We start from the raw sequence: 15,886 nt of genomic DNA, 5'->3' as shown, positions 1-15,886 counted from the left end.
TAAATATTTTTATTATAAAAAAAAAAGATTGAGATCTCTCTAGCACAATTAGTTACGATATCTTTCATACGAATGCATGTGGATATGCACATTGTTTTTTTATTTTGTTAATGTCTACCATCAAGTAGTCTGATTTTTAATTACATATGGCACACGTTGAGACGGGTTGAAATGTGCTAGTGAGAACGCGGTACTGTTGCGAGGAATAGGAACATTTTCAAGAAAATGATGCCATGACCGTCATCCACTGATCGTTACAGACGATCGTATTTATTTACGAAGATAGCTTTGACCTGTTGAATTAAATATACTCGATGAAACGCGTGGAAATGAGTTTAAGGTTATGCTCGAGGTCAGTGAATGACTCTAGATGCTGAATATCAATAATACAATATTCATCGACAATTCCTAATAATTAAATTGTGTATCTTTGTATCAAAAACGGATTTCGTTTTAACATGAAATCGGAATAAGTGTATTGTATCTCCAAGAGTATTCATCTGACAAATTTATTATCTTTTCAGAAATGTAAACAATAGAGGAAATTTTGTAAAATGAAGAAATTCGTGTCCAAATAGATGTCTGCAGATTACACGTCGTGCGTCTGCGAGAATTAGATTTGTACATTGTAGATGTAAAGAGACTATCCTATCGCGAGGTATGCCTCGGCCACAGTATATAAGAACTTGCCTGAGGATTGCCAGGCGACTTTGCCCTTTAGTGACATTAATATGTACCGTGTTCGTCATCACGATTACAATTTATGTCAGTCAGAAGGTCTCGCCGATCTTCGTCTTCCTCTGCATGCAGGTGTACCTGAACTGGTATTCGGTGTACAGTATCAGCTGTAAGTCGAATCCGATGAAGGTCAAGGAGACGCAGAGCAACCTGTGCAGCGTGATCATCCAGGAACAGCAGCAGCAGCAGCAGCAACGCAGGTTTGAACAGCTCAACAATATGCAGCCGCCGGCACAAGACACTGCCTGCAAGTTCTGGCATTGCGAGCACTGTCAGAGTTACATGTATAAAGCGACGGAGCACTGCTTCTTCTGCCGCAAGTGCTTTCACTTCATGGACCATCACTGCTTCTTCCTGGGTGCCTGCGTACTCCGCCAGAATATGGGCAACTTTATATTGTTCTGCTTCTACACCTCGCTGACGTGTCTGTATACCCTGTGCGTGATAGGCCCGTACATGTACGAGAGCATTAGTCACATATCGGAGAGCGACGGGAATTCCATAAATATATTCCTGATCTTTTGCTTGCCTTTTGCTTCCGCCTTTGAGAAAGTGTGGAATTCCAGAGGCAAGTTCGAGCTGTCTAATTCGCATTTAGTCCTACTCATGATATTCGATACGCTGATGTCGATCCTGTGCATCTGTTTGGTGATCGGCATCTGGAAGTTGCACAGTTGCTTGACCGGCAAACAGCGTTACGTCAATGTGACGGGGAGACAAAATGTGCGGGAGATCTTTGGTAGCTATGGTCTATCGAACATCATATTCCCGTATAACGGCCTCATAGGCACGCGAGACATCAACGGCAAGTACGAGCTGAAGGAAGTGTGAGACTAGTCAAGTAAATAAAACAGATTCAAATTAAATATAACACATATTTCTTAATTTATATACTTGTGTAACAATAAATACAGTCATATGTACAACATATTTACGCATTCATACATGATAGAGAACACAGATATGAGCGCATTTTACAATTATCAAATATTCTAGGATATTAATAATAGTCTACAGATAGATAGATGTTTCCTAACAGGTTACATTTTTTTTCCGAACCTGACTTTTGCAATTGTATAATAGCCCATTTTACGAATATTGCTTTTCATATATGATTGGCGAGAATATCGTAGTATGATAAAAAGTTTTTATTTTTGCTACACCTGCTTGCTTTTCTGATTCAGACATTGTAAGATATGAGAGAATAAGGCAAGCACAAACGCAAACCCAGAATTTCCGGTTTGGCTTTATCTGAGAATGAGATATAGATAGATTTCTCTAGAAAGAAATTACTATCAGGTAAAACTAAACCCAAAATTTAACTATGCTTATAGTTGAGAAAATTGGGTACAGATCACTTGCCAGATCGTGTAATAAGACTAATAAGTAATTAATTCTCATATTTCTCAATATGAGGTTCGATTCAAAAACTAATTTTTTGTTGAAGCTAAGCCAACACATTTTATCTTTAGACAAGTATTCCGTATAAATCATATTGCGTTTGTGTTTGTCAGATATGCTCGATATAAATCTTTTAAATTATTTATTAATTTAAATCACACACATGAATCATCACCAAATGTTAAATTTTAATAGTGACGATAATACAAGATGGCAGGACTGAGAACATTTAGATTTCAATCCAATATAATTGTTTCATTCTTGAACTTCAAACCAATGATTCTATAATTTTTTCTCGAACAAAATGTGACATTGATATTTAATATCTTGAGAGTTTTGAAAGCGCAGCTTTACGAGAAGAAAACATCATTCAATGACATTTGAACGATGCTCTTTTTTGGTAGTATAATTCTGCACTTTTTCCTTAATTTATTCACGCACTCCGCGACGCATATGTACATGCTTTGTAGACTAAAGCTATCGTTATAAAAATTGTCTTTATAATTCTGTATGCTGATAATGCTGTGCTTTAAAGTCGTTAGGATGAATAAACAATCCTTCCATTACCGACCATTGCGTGTGAGGACTGCTCGGCGAGTATTCACCCACTACTTCGACTTGCCCGCTAATTGGAGAACTATAAGTTCTGCCAGTGACAGCCAAATACCTAAACGCATGATATAATTTACATACTTTGGTAGCACTATTTTTTTATTTACACTTAAGTCCATAAAGGTGAATACTTACTTATCAGTATCGATATGCTTCAACATAATCGTATCATCTCTCTCCCAAAAATCATTCTGGCATATCAACATCCAGTTATCGCCGCTATCACCCTCACCCTTGTGATCCCCGTAGGCGGAGACCTCCTGTTTCCCAGTCAGAGGTGAGCTAACAAGATGCGAGTGAAGATTCTTCTTCGTCGCAATGTGCTCCAATCTGATAGTATCTCCGCATCTAATCGGCTTCCTGTCAAAGAGATTGTCACAATTCACCTGTGTGTATAGGATAAAAATCGTCTTGCGAATAGAAGTTACAACTCACCCCCGGATGCACTGCTTTCCCGATTCCGCTTTAACGATCCAGTAGGAATTACCGTCTTCTTTAACATTGGTACCTGTTACCGATTGCTGTCCACTACCACTGCCGTACTTTACTTCGTGGGAGTGCAGCCTCACATTATAGTCCACGTTCATTAACTTCAATACGGAGCCGCAGGTCACATAGTTGGTCCCCTTGGCTGCAAAATGGACACATATAAGATAAAATTAAGATACATTTAATAAATGGCCCGTCCTTTTTACCTGAACTTCTTGCACGATTCATCTTTCCTCTTTTTCTCTCCAATATGAAAAGAAAAAGATGAAAGGTGAACCATGCAAGTTCAGCTAAAAAAAAAACAGGTCTATTGAGATATATCAATTACGTATCGAAACATTTATACGAGACTGAAAATGCTCGTGGCGTTAATTACAATATGATCGAATAAAAGTACCAGGGAATAGATTGGCAATAGGATACCAGAATGTAATAGATACAAATACGATGTTGGAAGAGTAACATAACCAACTAAATTCGCATTTAATCGCGTTTCTACGAAATAAATGCAAAAAGTACCTTGAATGCAGTTTGTGTAAAGCAAAAGTATTACGAGGCTTGAAAAAAACGCTGTGTAATCCATCGCGATCAATGCTCTTGGCAGTGACGGCAGTAATTCCGTCTCGAGAAGACGATCGAGTGAGAAACTGCTACCGGTGATAATAATACATAGGGGCGTGAATACGTGTTAGCTTCCTATTGGTTGTTATCCACGTGTCTGCGTCCCGTTATCAGCGCGACGCTCGTACCAAAGAGGAGTAGACGACTCCTCTTTAATTCGTACCTCTGGTTTTGTTTATTAGAGTTTATTCGAGATAAAACATATGTTTGTAAAAGAGAAAACGCGAAGAACAAATGTGGAGAAAGAACCTTTCACAATAATCATTCAAGAATCTTTTCTAAATTCTTGTAGTGTACACATGGACAATATATATAATACACTTTAGATACAAAGGAAAAGTCGAAAAAAATTTCTTTTGTCGATGAAAGAGAGTTGAGAATATGGGTCAATATAAACCAAAATTCCTCCTCTGTACATTATATATATTTCCAATATATATATTTTGTTGTAGACAGAGATAAAATATTTTTCGCGGAAAATGGGAGATTAATATATGTATATCCTGCATATTTCAATTATTATTTACGGTGACCATACGTCTTTTTTAATGTAAAAAAACAGTCCTTTATTTCAAGAAGCTGTCCTTTAGATTTATTTATTTTTTCAAAACTCAATTTTGTCTTTTATTTTCTCCTAGAAAATATGGTCACCGGTCACCGTACTTGTATTGTATACCTACGGTGACCATGTACAATTTGTCCTTTATTGTAAAGGATAGTCCTTTATTTCAAATAGCTGTCTTTTAGATTTATTTTTTCAAAACTCAATTTTGTTCCTTATTTTCTCCCAGAAAATATGGTCGCTATATTATGTTACACTGTTATTATATTATATTATATTACAAATTGAGATATGGATAGATTTTTTTCAAGTTTGAATAGTACATTTTTTCTATTTCTTTTTTAATAACATCATGTTTAGATTGAAGGTAAAGTTCTACGTATCTGTTTTAGCAGTAGCATCAAATCGCATCTCTCGATTCGAGCTTATGAAATATTTGAAATTCAGTTAGTTTCGTAATCAAGTGGACAATCGAGAAAAATCAGGACACAAAACAATTCAACGGGGAGAGGCGAGGAAGATATAACACACAATGTGCTGTTTATATATATATAACAAATATATTTTCATATCGCATTGGACCCATATTCATTATTCGAACGCTTTATCACGTTAACATTTTCCAATTTGATTTAATTATTAAAACTTATATTTCGCAGATATGGACTCTTCTTCTATTCGTGACGTTTAATGTATTTTTTTTTTTTAATAATCGAGAGAATATTACGTGAACAAAATTATGTATCTGTATAAATTTAGTGCATTAAGAAAAAGCACGCGCGCGAAAGAAAAGAATTAGGAAGACACGTCAATCAAGGTAAACTTATATATATGTATATATTACTCAACGTAAATAAATTTTATCGTTTATTAGAAATGAGATATAAATTAATAAACTTTTCTCATACGGTAATGCTTTCATAAAAAAACATCCACCATCCTACGTTTTATATCCGATAATTACGTGTCTTAATATATTATATAAATCCTTGCTTGAAAAATATACGTTCTCTTATCAAATTAAATAATACGGACATTTGCAAAAACGGCATCCTGTTTCCAAATGTGTACTTAGGTGTCCCTCGGGGAGAGCAGTGGAATGTGCCTCCTTTGTATAAAGACTTTCGTATAACCATGAGAATGCAGCGTGAAATTGTCTATGCATTGTCGAGGAACAGTCGGTGTCTGGTTCTGGTTAGAACAAATGGATGACGAATGGAGTGGCATATACGTCGTTAGTATTCGACGAGTTTCGGACGGGTTTTAATATAAACGTACGCCGCTATTATCACAAATATCGCAGCTACGGTGGGCAACACAACCGTGAACACTCGCTGCTTATTTTCCATGAATTCCTTTTTCCGCTCTTTCTTCTGTTTATTCGTCTCTTTCGTTTTCCCCTTCAACTGCCGCATACTCTTACAGCTGCAAATCAACACGATTGCATTAAGACAAGCGTTTGTCCGTTTTGCTCCAATACTTATCTAGAGTATTGGATTAATTAGTATTTTTCAATTAAAGCGTATCCAAGACTATTTAAGATTTAAGACGAATATTCATCGGTTTTTTTCTGAAAGGCATATATGACCAACAGGCATTTTATTCTCTGAACAAGCAATTTAACGAATTGCTCTGAAAGGAGCGACAATTAAATCGTAAAGAAATGTAAATAAAGTGAATGTTAATAAAGCGTATCTTAGATTCCAGCGAAAGCAGGTGTAGCCCTAATCGACGCGACAACAATCCCCGGTATACTCGTCACGCATATGTTTCAGAGCGTCCGTCTGCTCGCGACTTTCTAGAACGGAGTCTTAAAATTCAAAACCATCGTGATGCTACCTTGAGAAAGCACGAGGCGACCGGACGCGAGAAAGGAGCACGGGATGACAAAGCCACGCGAAGTTAGTTCCTGGTACAAACCAGATTAGCGCATATGACACGTAGCAAAACAGTTGGCACGCAGATACACCGGTCTGCGGTCATGCTATCACTTGCGCACGTATATATACAGATGATTGCGGCGATTGCGCCAAGTGCGTGCGTTTCTAACCTTACCGCGGCGAAGAAGTCGCAATGGGCGCGTTCAGCAGACCAAGCCGCTGAGTAGCAGTCGAACGTGATTGGCTCTTACTTTTATGGAGGATTCACACTGCGTCCGATGTTCGACGAACGACGATCCGACATCCAATAACAGAATTTATTATTAGAGACAAAAATTTCCTATTGGATGTCGGATCGTCGTACGTTGAACATCGGACGCAGTGTGAATCCTCCATTAGAACCAACTAATCAACGCAGAGTGTTAAGACGAACTCAACAGTTGTATCTGCTGAACGCGGCCAATGTTGCAAACGGCAAAAGGTTTGACATGGGGCGGGGGGGAGGGAGGGCGGTAAAAAAAGATTTTACGACAGGGAAAACCATGTTGCACCGCGAGCCAATATAGGCCGGTATTCATTAGGTCCGTATTCGATAGTTTCGATATTTCTTTGAAAGACGATTATTCTTCTCACATTCGACTGTGATTGGTCAATTTCTTAAATATTACGGCTTAAATCAACGGTTATGGCTATTATAAACCAACCCTTAAGGGGATCCTGCAGTGACAAGCGAACTTCCTCGATGTCGATAATGTCAACCTTTCTAATTTTGTTTTCCCTATATCTGTCTTTGTCTAACGAAATGACATCTGTCCTTTTTTCGATTGCTCGCCATCTTTCGCAAGATCCGGCAACTACTGTTGCTGCTCTTCTTGTCATTCTGCATCCGTATTTGCAGTACTAAAATAAAATTCACATTTTTCTTTTATTGTACGCATTGAATCTTACTTCTACTTGCACGATATTATTCCTACATGTTTTCCTAAGGATAGGAGACAAACATTATGTATGTATAAACTGCAGAATTTTTGTTTTAACCAAATATTGTCGTCAGGTGACAGCTGTATGTGCCCAAATAAGTAACATTTTTAATTTTTTGGTGTTTTTTATATAAAATCGCGTTTGCTAGCCTAGATTTTTGTGCGTACTTTAATTCTGTAAAAGATTTTTGCAATTCTATAAAGCCAATTAAAAGATTTATGTGAAAACGATAATGTCGGTAAATCATACGGCTGCAGGATCCCCTTAAGATGCTAATACGGTCTGTGATTGATTCATATTAGTTCATTAACATCTTAAGGACGTTCTCTTGTGATAGTCCCTCTCAAAAGTTCCGCGCGCCGGGCGAGAAAGACTGCTGTACGCAGTGCCTCTCTGGAGAGGGGAACTTTTAGCTATGGTTGTACGCGCACACATAGCGACGCTCTATCTGTATACGCGACACTAGCTTACGTCGGAGAGAGCATGCGCAGTGTTGCCGTCGCCGCCGCCGTCGTGTTGACTCGCGTCATATGCGAGCGAGAAATTGCAGACTTTGGATTAAAATTACTCAGTAACGGTGAGGCTAGGCTTCCTTGATCGTTTTTAAAATACTTGTAATATTAATGTGCGCCACATACTCGTTTTTTGACGAAATCTGTAGAAAATTCCGTCTACAATCAATGAAAACGTTACTTTTGTGAAGCCGCAGTATAGGGGTTACATGTTAAATAATGAAACTTTGAAGCTCTATGGCTACGGTCAACGTGACGCTACAAATGCTTCGAAGCATTCCTCTTCTCTTTTTTTTTCAATGAAGAAACAAAGAGAAGAAGAACGCTCCAAAGCATTTGTAGCGTCACGTTGACCGTAGCCTATATCTCTAATTCGGTGAGGCTGGGACTTCTAAAAATTAAACATGTTATGGATAGTGCTGCCATTAAGCTGTACACCAAATTTGAAGGAAACCTGTAGAAACGTGATTTTCACGAGAACGTCCTTAAGATAGTAATTGGTTCTTATTTTAAGATTGTCTTAAGTAATGTCTCAAGATGCTAATACGGCTCTGTGATTGGTTAATGGCATCTTAAGATCGTACTTAAGACGGATTTAAATATAAGATTCGACTATCAAAACCGGCCTTAGGCTGAGTTTCCACTGAGCGCGTCACGCGTCGCGTCATCACGACCAATCAAAGCATCCAATTTTATTACATTATTTGTAACGAAATGAAAATGGGATGTTTTGATTGGTTAACTCGGATGACGCGACGCGTGACGCGCTCAGTGGAAACTCAGCCACTCTACTTTGCTCATTCCATGGGGTCATTCATGGTAGAAATATACAAGATGAAGCAATCCGATGGATGCGCAGTCGTTCAAAAGTAGAGGGGAGCAGTCAACCAATCAGAAGTGCCCCAAACATATAATCCACAAATACAGTACGGTCACATTTGAATTCAATATGTGAGGGGCAGTTCTGATTGGTGCTCTGCCTCCCATTCTGCCCCCATAATACCACATGCGCATTGCTTCACTTTTATATTTCTGTGCTTCCACCATGGGTTCATTGAGTTTATTCTTTTGAATGCAGTCGCCAAGTGCGCAGTTTGAACTCAGAGTTCTTATAATCTCAGTGTTTGAGAACTAAAATCAGTTAGATCATTGTGTTAGATTTATTCTGCATATACCACGTTTATTCACAATTTACACAAGACGCTTACTGGCTCTATTCAGTTAAAAAAAAGAGGCTGATTATAGTGGATCCACGCAGGAAACCAGGTGTCATAAATTAAGAAAAAAAGAACCACGTGTCTTTACTTCGCTCTTTTCAGTGTGCCTTTATTCATCGTCTTTTTACTTCTTTATCAGGTAAAGTGAAGGGAGTAAAATTTTAAATTATTATAAAAATGTCGCGCATACGAGAAATGCAGAACATAAAAAATAAAATTTTTGTGGACTGAGGAAAAAAAAATTCCAAGCGTTGAATTATTTTCTTGTAACAATCGCAGAGAAATAAACTTTACATTTATTAGCCTCCTCGATTTCACATGTTTTGTTGTTGCTTTGAAATACGAGTGTATATATTTATTGCTCCAATTATTTTTTAACGTTAAATGCTTAGTTTCTTGCTATAATTAATAATTAATTCATATGATATCTTGCCGTTGTTTAATATATATTGTTGAGAGTGTTCGCGCACTTTTCTATTACCAACTCTATCGCGTATTAGTTGGCCAATCATGGCATAGCAGGTGGCAGCCGGAGCGCCGGCTACTTGCGGATACCGCCTTTAGCTTTCGATATATTAACGCGTGCATGCGGCAGTATCGCCCCTTGTTCTGTCTGTGCGCTGCTAGAGAAGGTTCGGTAAATCTTTATTGTAGTATTCCTAAAAACTCTCAGAAGTATTGTTCACTAAAAGCAGTCTCTCTCATTTATCCGGTACAATATCCAGATCCTCATCAACATATATATATATTTTTTATTATGTTAACAACAATAGTTTCTATTGAAAGATATTTTAAAAGAATCTTTGCACACAATTAACAATGTTCGCGCGGATTCTACCCAGATTCTATCGTTCTGTTCTAATCTTGACGATAATCGAACCAAATCGTGGTCGTATTGTCTTGGCGATTATAATGGCCAGTAGAGTCGATTAATATTTCCATTGTTGAAAAAAATTAAATCTGCCTTGCTGATAAACAATAAGTATGAAAATTGATAGAAATTAGTTTGATTTAGTTCCAAGTTAAATTTTCGGTAATTCTCTTTATTCACTGTGAAATCCTATGTTCGACTTATTGTTAGATCGCTGTATCAAACAATGAGATAAAAGATATATTAAATATAAGTTAAAAAATACATTTTGAAAAATGTTAGTCACTTAGCGTAAGTATAGCGAACGTAAGCAATAAAAATTTTGAAATTTTTTTTTCTTTGGTGCTCGTGCATGCGTGTATGCCGTATGTTCTTCTCTCACGTGGTGGAACACACTACAACTTGTATCGGAAAATGAAATAGAAAATACATTTTTTTTAAGTAAGATAAATAATACATTTCGGAAAATCTTAAGCCCGTTCTACAATAGCTGTAAGAGTATGCGGTAAGACGTAAGCAGTAAAAATTGATCAACTACAGTCAATTATTCTTGAATTGTAAAAATTAGTCAATAGCTTACTGCTTACAGTGCTCACGTTTTACATCTACTCTTATATATGGCTATTGTGGAATAGTCCTTAATTATATTTAGAAATTAAGCGTACCTAATTGTAGCGAATTTGAGCAATATAAATTTTGTAATTTTTTTGTTTTTTCCTTTGTGCTCGTACAGGTGTACCACGCGTAGGGGTAGAAGAACACAGAGCTCACAATATCTCAGATTTATTTACTTATTAAAAAAGAAACATTTTTCTATATATTAAAAAAATGTAATTTTCTTTAAAATAATTAACTATTTAATATTTAATAATAATATACATGCAGACTATGTAATAATAATAATGTCAGTACTAGCCATGTGAATGGAAATAAAATAAATTTAGATTATATATATAATCTAATCTAATTATATAATCTTAACGCTATAATTATAAATACATGATATACAATGCATTTTAGCATATACTACAAAAGCAAGGATTATTATTCTCTATATTTTTTGTCTTTTTTCAGAGAGAAAATATGACATCCCATTATCAACCTTCATATTGCGAGAGTTGTAGTCGATATCCCTATGTCGGCAGAGTATCCGTAGGAGAGGAGGGTAGTGTTGACTTCATCTATCAATTTGCGAAGAAGAGATTTGTTCCCAAGAACCATCAGAATTTTAGCATATATCACACTGCCCCTGACATAATTGGACCACCCAAATTTCAAAACTATGGAGAACTATTTCATTTACCTTCTTTTTTTGAAAACGGATGGGTATGTATATTTTCTGGTATTATACATTATTGTCCAGTAAAAAGTAATCGCAATTCAAACTTACAAGAGTTTGTAGTAATTGACACTTTTTGACTTTTCAATACAGAATTCAGACAATAATGATGTCGATATTTCAATATCTCCATGGCAAAACGAAGAATTTGATGATGGGGCTGATTATATTCGGCAATGTAAGATTCGGCGGTATAAGACGAAGAAAAATAGATATATTTGTATGTAATATTTGAATTATGAGATATTGTTAAGAAGATATTGTTAAAGAAGATATGCTTTTGTTGAGAAGAGAGTATAATTATATATTTTTTATTTTGAAGGTATCGAGTTTCATGAAGCTGTATATCCAATCAGAGTCTGCATTTACGAAATATATCAACCTGGAAGCGTAATTCAAATTTCGGCTCAACATTCTAATAATAAGTGGTTTAAGTTGTGGGATAAATCGTCTCATTTTGTACCGCCGACATCAAGATTATTCTCTCCACCGTTATCGCATCGGCGTAACTTTAAAACCAAAATGCTCAAACTAACATTTGAAAACAGTTCACGTCTCTCTTACACAAAGCTAGATGCTGTGATGCTCATCGGTACATCAGAATTGATTCTTTCTAGAAATCCTAACGAGAGTTTAACTAATCTGTTAAAGAGAATTAACAGCATGTACTCTCCATACCATGACGATGTTCATAATTTAACAGCAGATTTAAAAAGTGCACACTTGGATATAGTTCATCTGCAACAGAATTTTTCCGAATATTGTATTGGTAAAAGGTATTATCATCGTCGACGTTATATAAGTAATATTTAAATTTTTTTCTGTTAATAATGAAAATAAGTTTGTTCCGATAATATTTGCAGCGGTATAAGAAGAGTTTCTTATAAGAGTAATTTGAAGCAAAAAAAATGTCAGGAGGTAATCCCTGGTTATGAGCAACCTCTTGGATATTCGCGTCGTATTTTATTAAAAAGTCATTCAAATTATGCAAAGCGTATGAAACTCTCTTCGGATGAATCCAAGGACTTATCACGTTACAGTTTAGCTGCGCTTCCGGTAATGTATTATAAGTGGTCTATTTCTCATCATAATATTTATCCTAATGTCATTTCGAGTATTAAAATTATATATTTTATCTTTGCAGAATGAAATACTACTAAAAATATTAAACTATTTAGATCTGACGACGTTATGCGACATGAGTTATGTTGATAAACGCTTCAATGATTTAACACATGACCCTTTACTCTATACACGTTTGAACATTCGACATGTGACTGACAAATTTATTACGCGCAAAGTATTTCGTTGCTTTACAGCTAGATGTAAATATTTGCAACAGTTAGATCTTACAGAAAGCAACTTTGATGTTAATGATTTCGTAAACTTTCTTGATAATTGCGGCAGAAATTTAACGCACTTAAGACTGTATGACTGCGAATCTGTTGACAGTCATGCCCTACTTAAAACTTCAGAAATATGCAAAAATTTGAAAGGTATGTATATATGCATATAGTATATAATTATCAAGATTATGGGTAAATTGCATATAACTAATACAAATTTTTCTTAGAATTGAATCTAAGTAATTGTAAACTCATAGACGACGAAGGATTTTCGTACCTCGAGAAGCTGAAAAGTTTGGAACGTTTAAACCTTTGTAGTACACGTATAAAAGCTCAACAGCTTTGCAAAATACTGCAAAAAAATCAACGGATGCGTGAGTTACATTCCTCAATTCTTATAAACGAAGAAGCAGTTTTACTAGAGTTGGGAAATTCGTGTCGTGACTTGGAAGTAATACACTCACTGGATGCATGTGATCTTACACCTCTTGGTATTAGTGCCCTCGCTAACTGTAAGAATTTACGAAAAGTGGAACTTAGGGAGTAAGTATGTTACATTTTCTTTTAAAATATATGTTATTGTATTCTTTATTGAAATTTGTTTGCTTCTCTTGCGTGCATCTTGAAAAAATTACACAAATTTTTTTTTTGCAATTAAAGCGTACTGTATTAATTATATAATTTTCGTTACAGATTTGATTATTCAATTACTGATGATAGCTTATTTAAATTACTTACCTCTTATCAAAACTTGCAAGAAGTTTATATTTTATTTGCTGCCCTCACTGATCACCAGTTGGAATTACTAGCACAGTGCAAAAACTTGAAAAAGTTATATTTTGATGTTGTGAAATTTTATACACCTGATAAACATTCCGTTATTTTTGAACAATGTCCTAACCTGCAAGAGTTTTGTTTCATAAGCTGTGATATAAGCGATCAATTGGTTAATCAATGGAAAGAGAGATATCCGCATGTGTCCGTCTATACATACGACGAAGACTGATAATTTGAATAATTTTTGTTTACTAGTTAAGGACATATCAATTTTTAGTTACGTTTACTTTTTAAATTTTTATACTTACAAAGTTACTTTGTAAAAATTATCTGGTAAGCTAGGTTGTAAAAAAAGTTAATGTCTATAATAAAAACGAAATATATGTATTTATTTATAATTTTGTTATTTTTAAACAATTTTATATTTCTTTTCTTTTTCATAATTTTTTCTTGAATTACCTAAAACAATTTTAAAATTTAATGTGTAGGCTCCTGTGGAAATACACGAATATAGAAAACGGGCTAACTATGAACCAAGCGCGGTAAATGATGCGCAAAAGTTTTATTTTTATTTCTATTTTCCACACCCCTTGACAGCGCGCCGACTAAATTTGTCAGACTTGAAACACAGCTCCGGTTGGAGTAGTAAAATAGCATTTAATTGATGCATATAGCATCAAAAATTAAGTCGATCGATTTAATTAGGTGTAAAGGATTTCACTACTCCAATCGGAGCTGTCCCAAGGAGCACAAAAAGTCAAGATGATGTCGTTGTGACGTCAAAATGACGGGAAAAAGTCAGAGTTTGATCACTGCACTATCCTGAGTCCAAAATGACTGTACAGTGACTCATCATAAAATCATTACATGACGATATTTTGACTATCAGGGTTTTTATATTTATTTTCAAAAATATAATTTGTTCAACTATTAGTTTCACAAATTGTTCTGAAAAAGAATATGTTTCAGTGAATTCCTTTAGAAGCATCGCTACAAATGGTTTTTGATATAATATCCAAGTATGAATACTACGAATACCGGCCCCACTCTACTCTGCTCATTCCATGGGGTCATTCATGGTGGAAGTATACAAGATCAAACAATCTGATGGATGCGCAGTCGTTCAAAAGTAGAGGGGAGCAGTCAACCAATCAGAAGTGCCCCAAACATAAAAACCACAAATCCAGTATGGTCACATTTGAATTCAATATGTGGGGGGCAGTTCTGATTGGTTCTCTGCCTCCCGCTCTGCCCCCATAATACCACATGCGCATTGCTTCACTTTTATACTTCTGTGCTTCCACCATGGGTTCATTGAGTTCATTCTTTTGAATGCAGTCGCTAAGTGCGGAGTTTGAACTCAGAGTTCTTGTAATCTCAGTGTTTGAGAACTAAAATCAGTGTTAGATCATTGTGTTAGATTTATTCTGCATATACCACGTTCATTCACAATTTACACAAGACGCTTACTGGCTTTATTCAGTTAAAAAAAAGAGGCTGATTATAGTGGATCCACGCAGGAAACCAGGTGTCATAAATTAAGAAGAAAAAGAACCACGTACCTTTACTTCGCTCCTTTCAGTGTGCCTTTATTCATCGTCTTTTTGCTTCTTTATCAGGTAAAGTGAAAGGAGTAAAGGAGGGGGTCCAAAAATGGCCGTTTTGTGCCCCGCTGGGAAACCTGTGAAACATTTTTTTCCACCTTATTTAAGGTTGAAATAAGAAGGAAATAATAGTCATTTACCCAGGAAACCACGGGAAATATTTTAAAATCTATAATAATGTAAAAATTACTAAAGATGTTGTAATCGACCCAACTGGCCAAATTTATTAATCGAAAAACGCTACGTTTCAAACTTCTTGTTCTGCTATAATAATGTGTTTAAAACGTCTGTTAAAGTAACTGTGTTTGAGCGGTTTAATAAAAGGTGAAACGTTTTAAAACAAGCACTACATTTCCATTTAATGAATTTTGCATCATGAAATTGTATATAATATTTTTATTACATTTAAATACATATTTTTTATTACATACATATATATATATTTTTATACTTTCTGTATATACACATATATGCAGTCACATCTTTTTATTTTTGTTCTGTTTCTTTACTAACTACGTCAACCATTTATGAAAAATATTCAGATATATTTGAAAGATTACGAGATTTAATGTTCAGAATCTGATTCAGATGAACCATCATAATCATCTTCAAAATAATTATTTAAATAATCTGCAGGTAAATGTATTGTTGGTTGATGTACAGCAAACCCAAAGTACCATAGAATTGTTGCGACGTGAGAGCAGCAACCGACATTACATTTACCTGCAGATTATTTAAATAATTATTTTGAAGATGATTATGATGGTTCATCTGAATCAGATTCTGAACATTAAATCTCGTAATCTTTCAAATATATCTGAATATTTTTCATAAATGGTTGACGTAGTTAGTAAAGAAACAGAACAAAAATAAAAAGATGTGACTGCATATATGTGTATATACAGAAAGTATAAAAATATATATATATGTATGTAA

General features: G+C 35.3%; 4 protein-coding genes across 5 annotated transcripts; 2 read left to right on the top strand and 2 right to left on the bottom strand.

Annotated features, from left to right (window-relative positions):
* The first annotated feature begins 44 nt into the window (after positions 1-44).
* Positions 45-1,668, top strand: LOC139769015 (uncharacterized). Its single transcript, XM_071699747.1, has 2 exons — positions 45-352; positions 525-1,668. Exon 2 carries the CDS (start codon positions 661-663, stop codon positions 1,567-1,569), a length of 909 nt encoding a protein of 302 aa, XP_071555848.1. The 5' UTR covers positions 45-352; positions 525-660; the 3' UTR covers positions 1,570-1,668.
* On the bottom strand, positions 1,600-3,927 carry LOC139769016 (stromal cell-derived factor 2). Its single transcript, XM_071699748.1, has 4 exons — positions 3,760-3,927; positions 3,187-3,382; positions 2,887-3,111; positions 1,600-2,806 (listed from the first exon to the last, which is right to left on the bottom strand). The coding sequence occupies exons 1-4, from the start codon at positions 3,821-3,823 to the stop codon at positions 2,638-2,640; spliced, it is 654 nt and encodes a 217-aa protein (XP_071555849.1). The 5' UTR covers positions 3,824-3,927; the 3' UTR covers positions 1,600-2,637.
* Positions 3,928-4,965: 1,038 nt separating this feature from the next.
* Positions 4,966-6,501, bottom strand: LOC139769018 (single-pass membrane and coiled-coil domain-containing protein 4 homolog). Of its 2 annotated transcripts, none has more exons than XM_071699754.1 (2): positions 6,344-6,501; positions 4,966-5,848 (listed from the first exon to the last, which is right to left on the bottom strand). In XM_071699754.1, exon 2 carries the CDS (start codon positions 5,836-5,838, stop codon positions 5,659-5,661), a length of 180 nt encoding a protein of 59 aa, XP_071555855.1. In that variant the 5' UTR covers positions 5,839-5,848; positions 6,344-6,501; the 3' UTR covers positions 4,966-5,658. The 2 variants fall into 2 exon arrangements, with proteins under 2 accessions (XP_071555855.1, XP_071555854.1); XM_071699753.1 differs by having other exon boundaries at positions 6,263-6,481.
* Positions 6,502-7,765: 1,264 nt separating this feature from the next.
* On the top strand, positions 7,766-13,744 carry LOC139769010 (F-box/LRR-repeat protein 4-like). The gene is made up of 8 exons (XM_071699734.1): positions 7,766-7,861; positions 10,959-11,210; positions 11,317-11,443; positions 11,546-11,999; positions 12,087-12,279; positions 12,368-12,719; positions 12,797-13,112; positions 13,263-13,744. The coding sequence occupies exons 2-8, from the start codon at positions 10,968-10,970 to the stop codon at positions 13,573-13,575; spliced, it is 1,998 nt and encodes a 665-aa protein (XP_071555835.1). The 5' UTR covers positions 7,766-7,861; positions 10,959-10,967; the 3' UTR covers positions 13,576-13,744.
* The last annotated feature ends 2,142 nt before the right edge of the window (positions 13,745-15,886 follow it).

This window comes from Temnothorax nylanderi, unplaced genomic scaffold (assembly GCF_030848795.1).
Source record: "Temnothorax nylanderi isolate EJ_2023f unplaced genomic scaffold, tnyl_v1.0 TNYL_tig0019_pilon, whole genome shotgun sequence".
NCBI classification, from domain to species: domain Eukaryota; kingdom Metazoa; phylum Arthropoda; class Insecta; order Hymenoptera; family Formicidae; genus Temnothorax; species Temnothorax nylanderi.
Note: the sequence above shows the minus strand (reverse complement) of the source record. Positions and strands in the feature narration are given on the sequence as shown.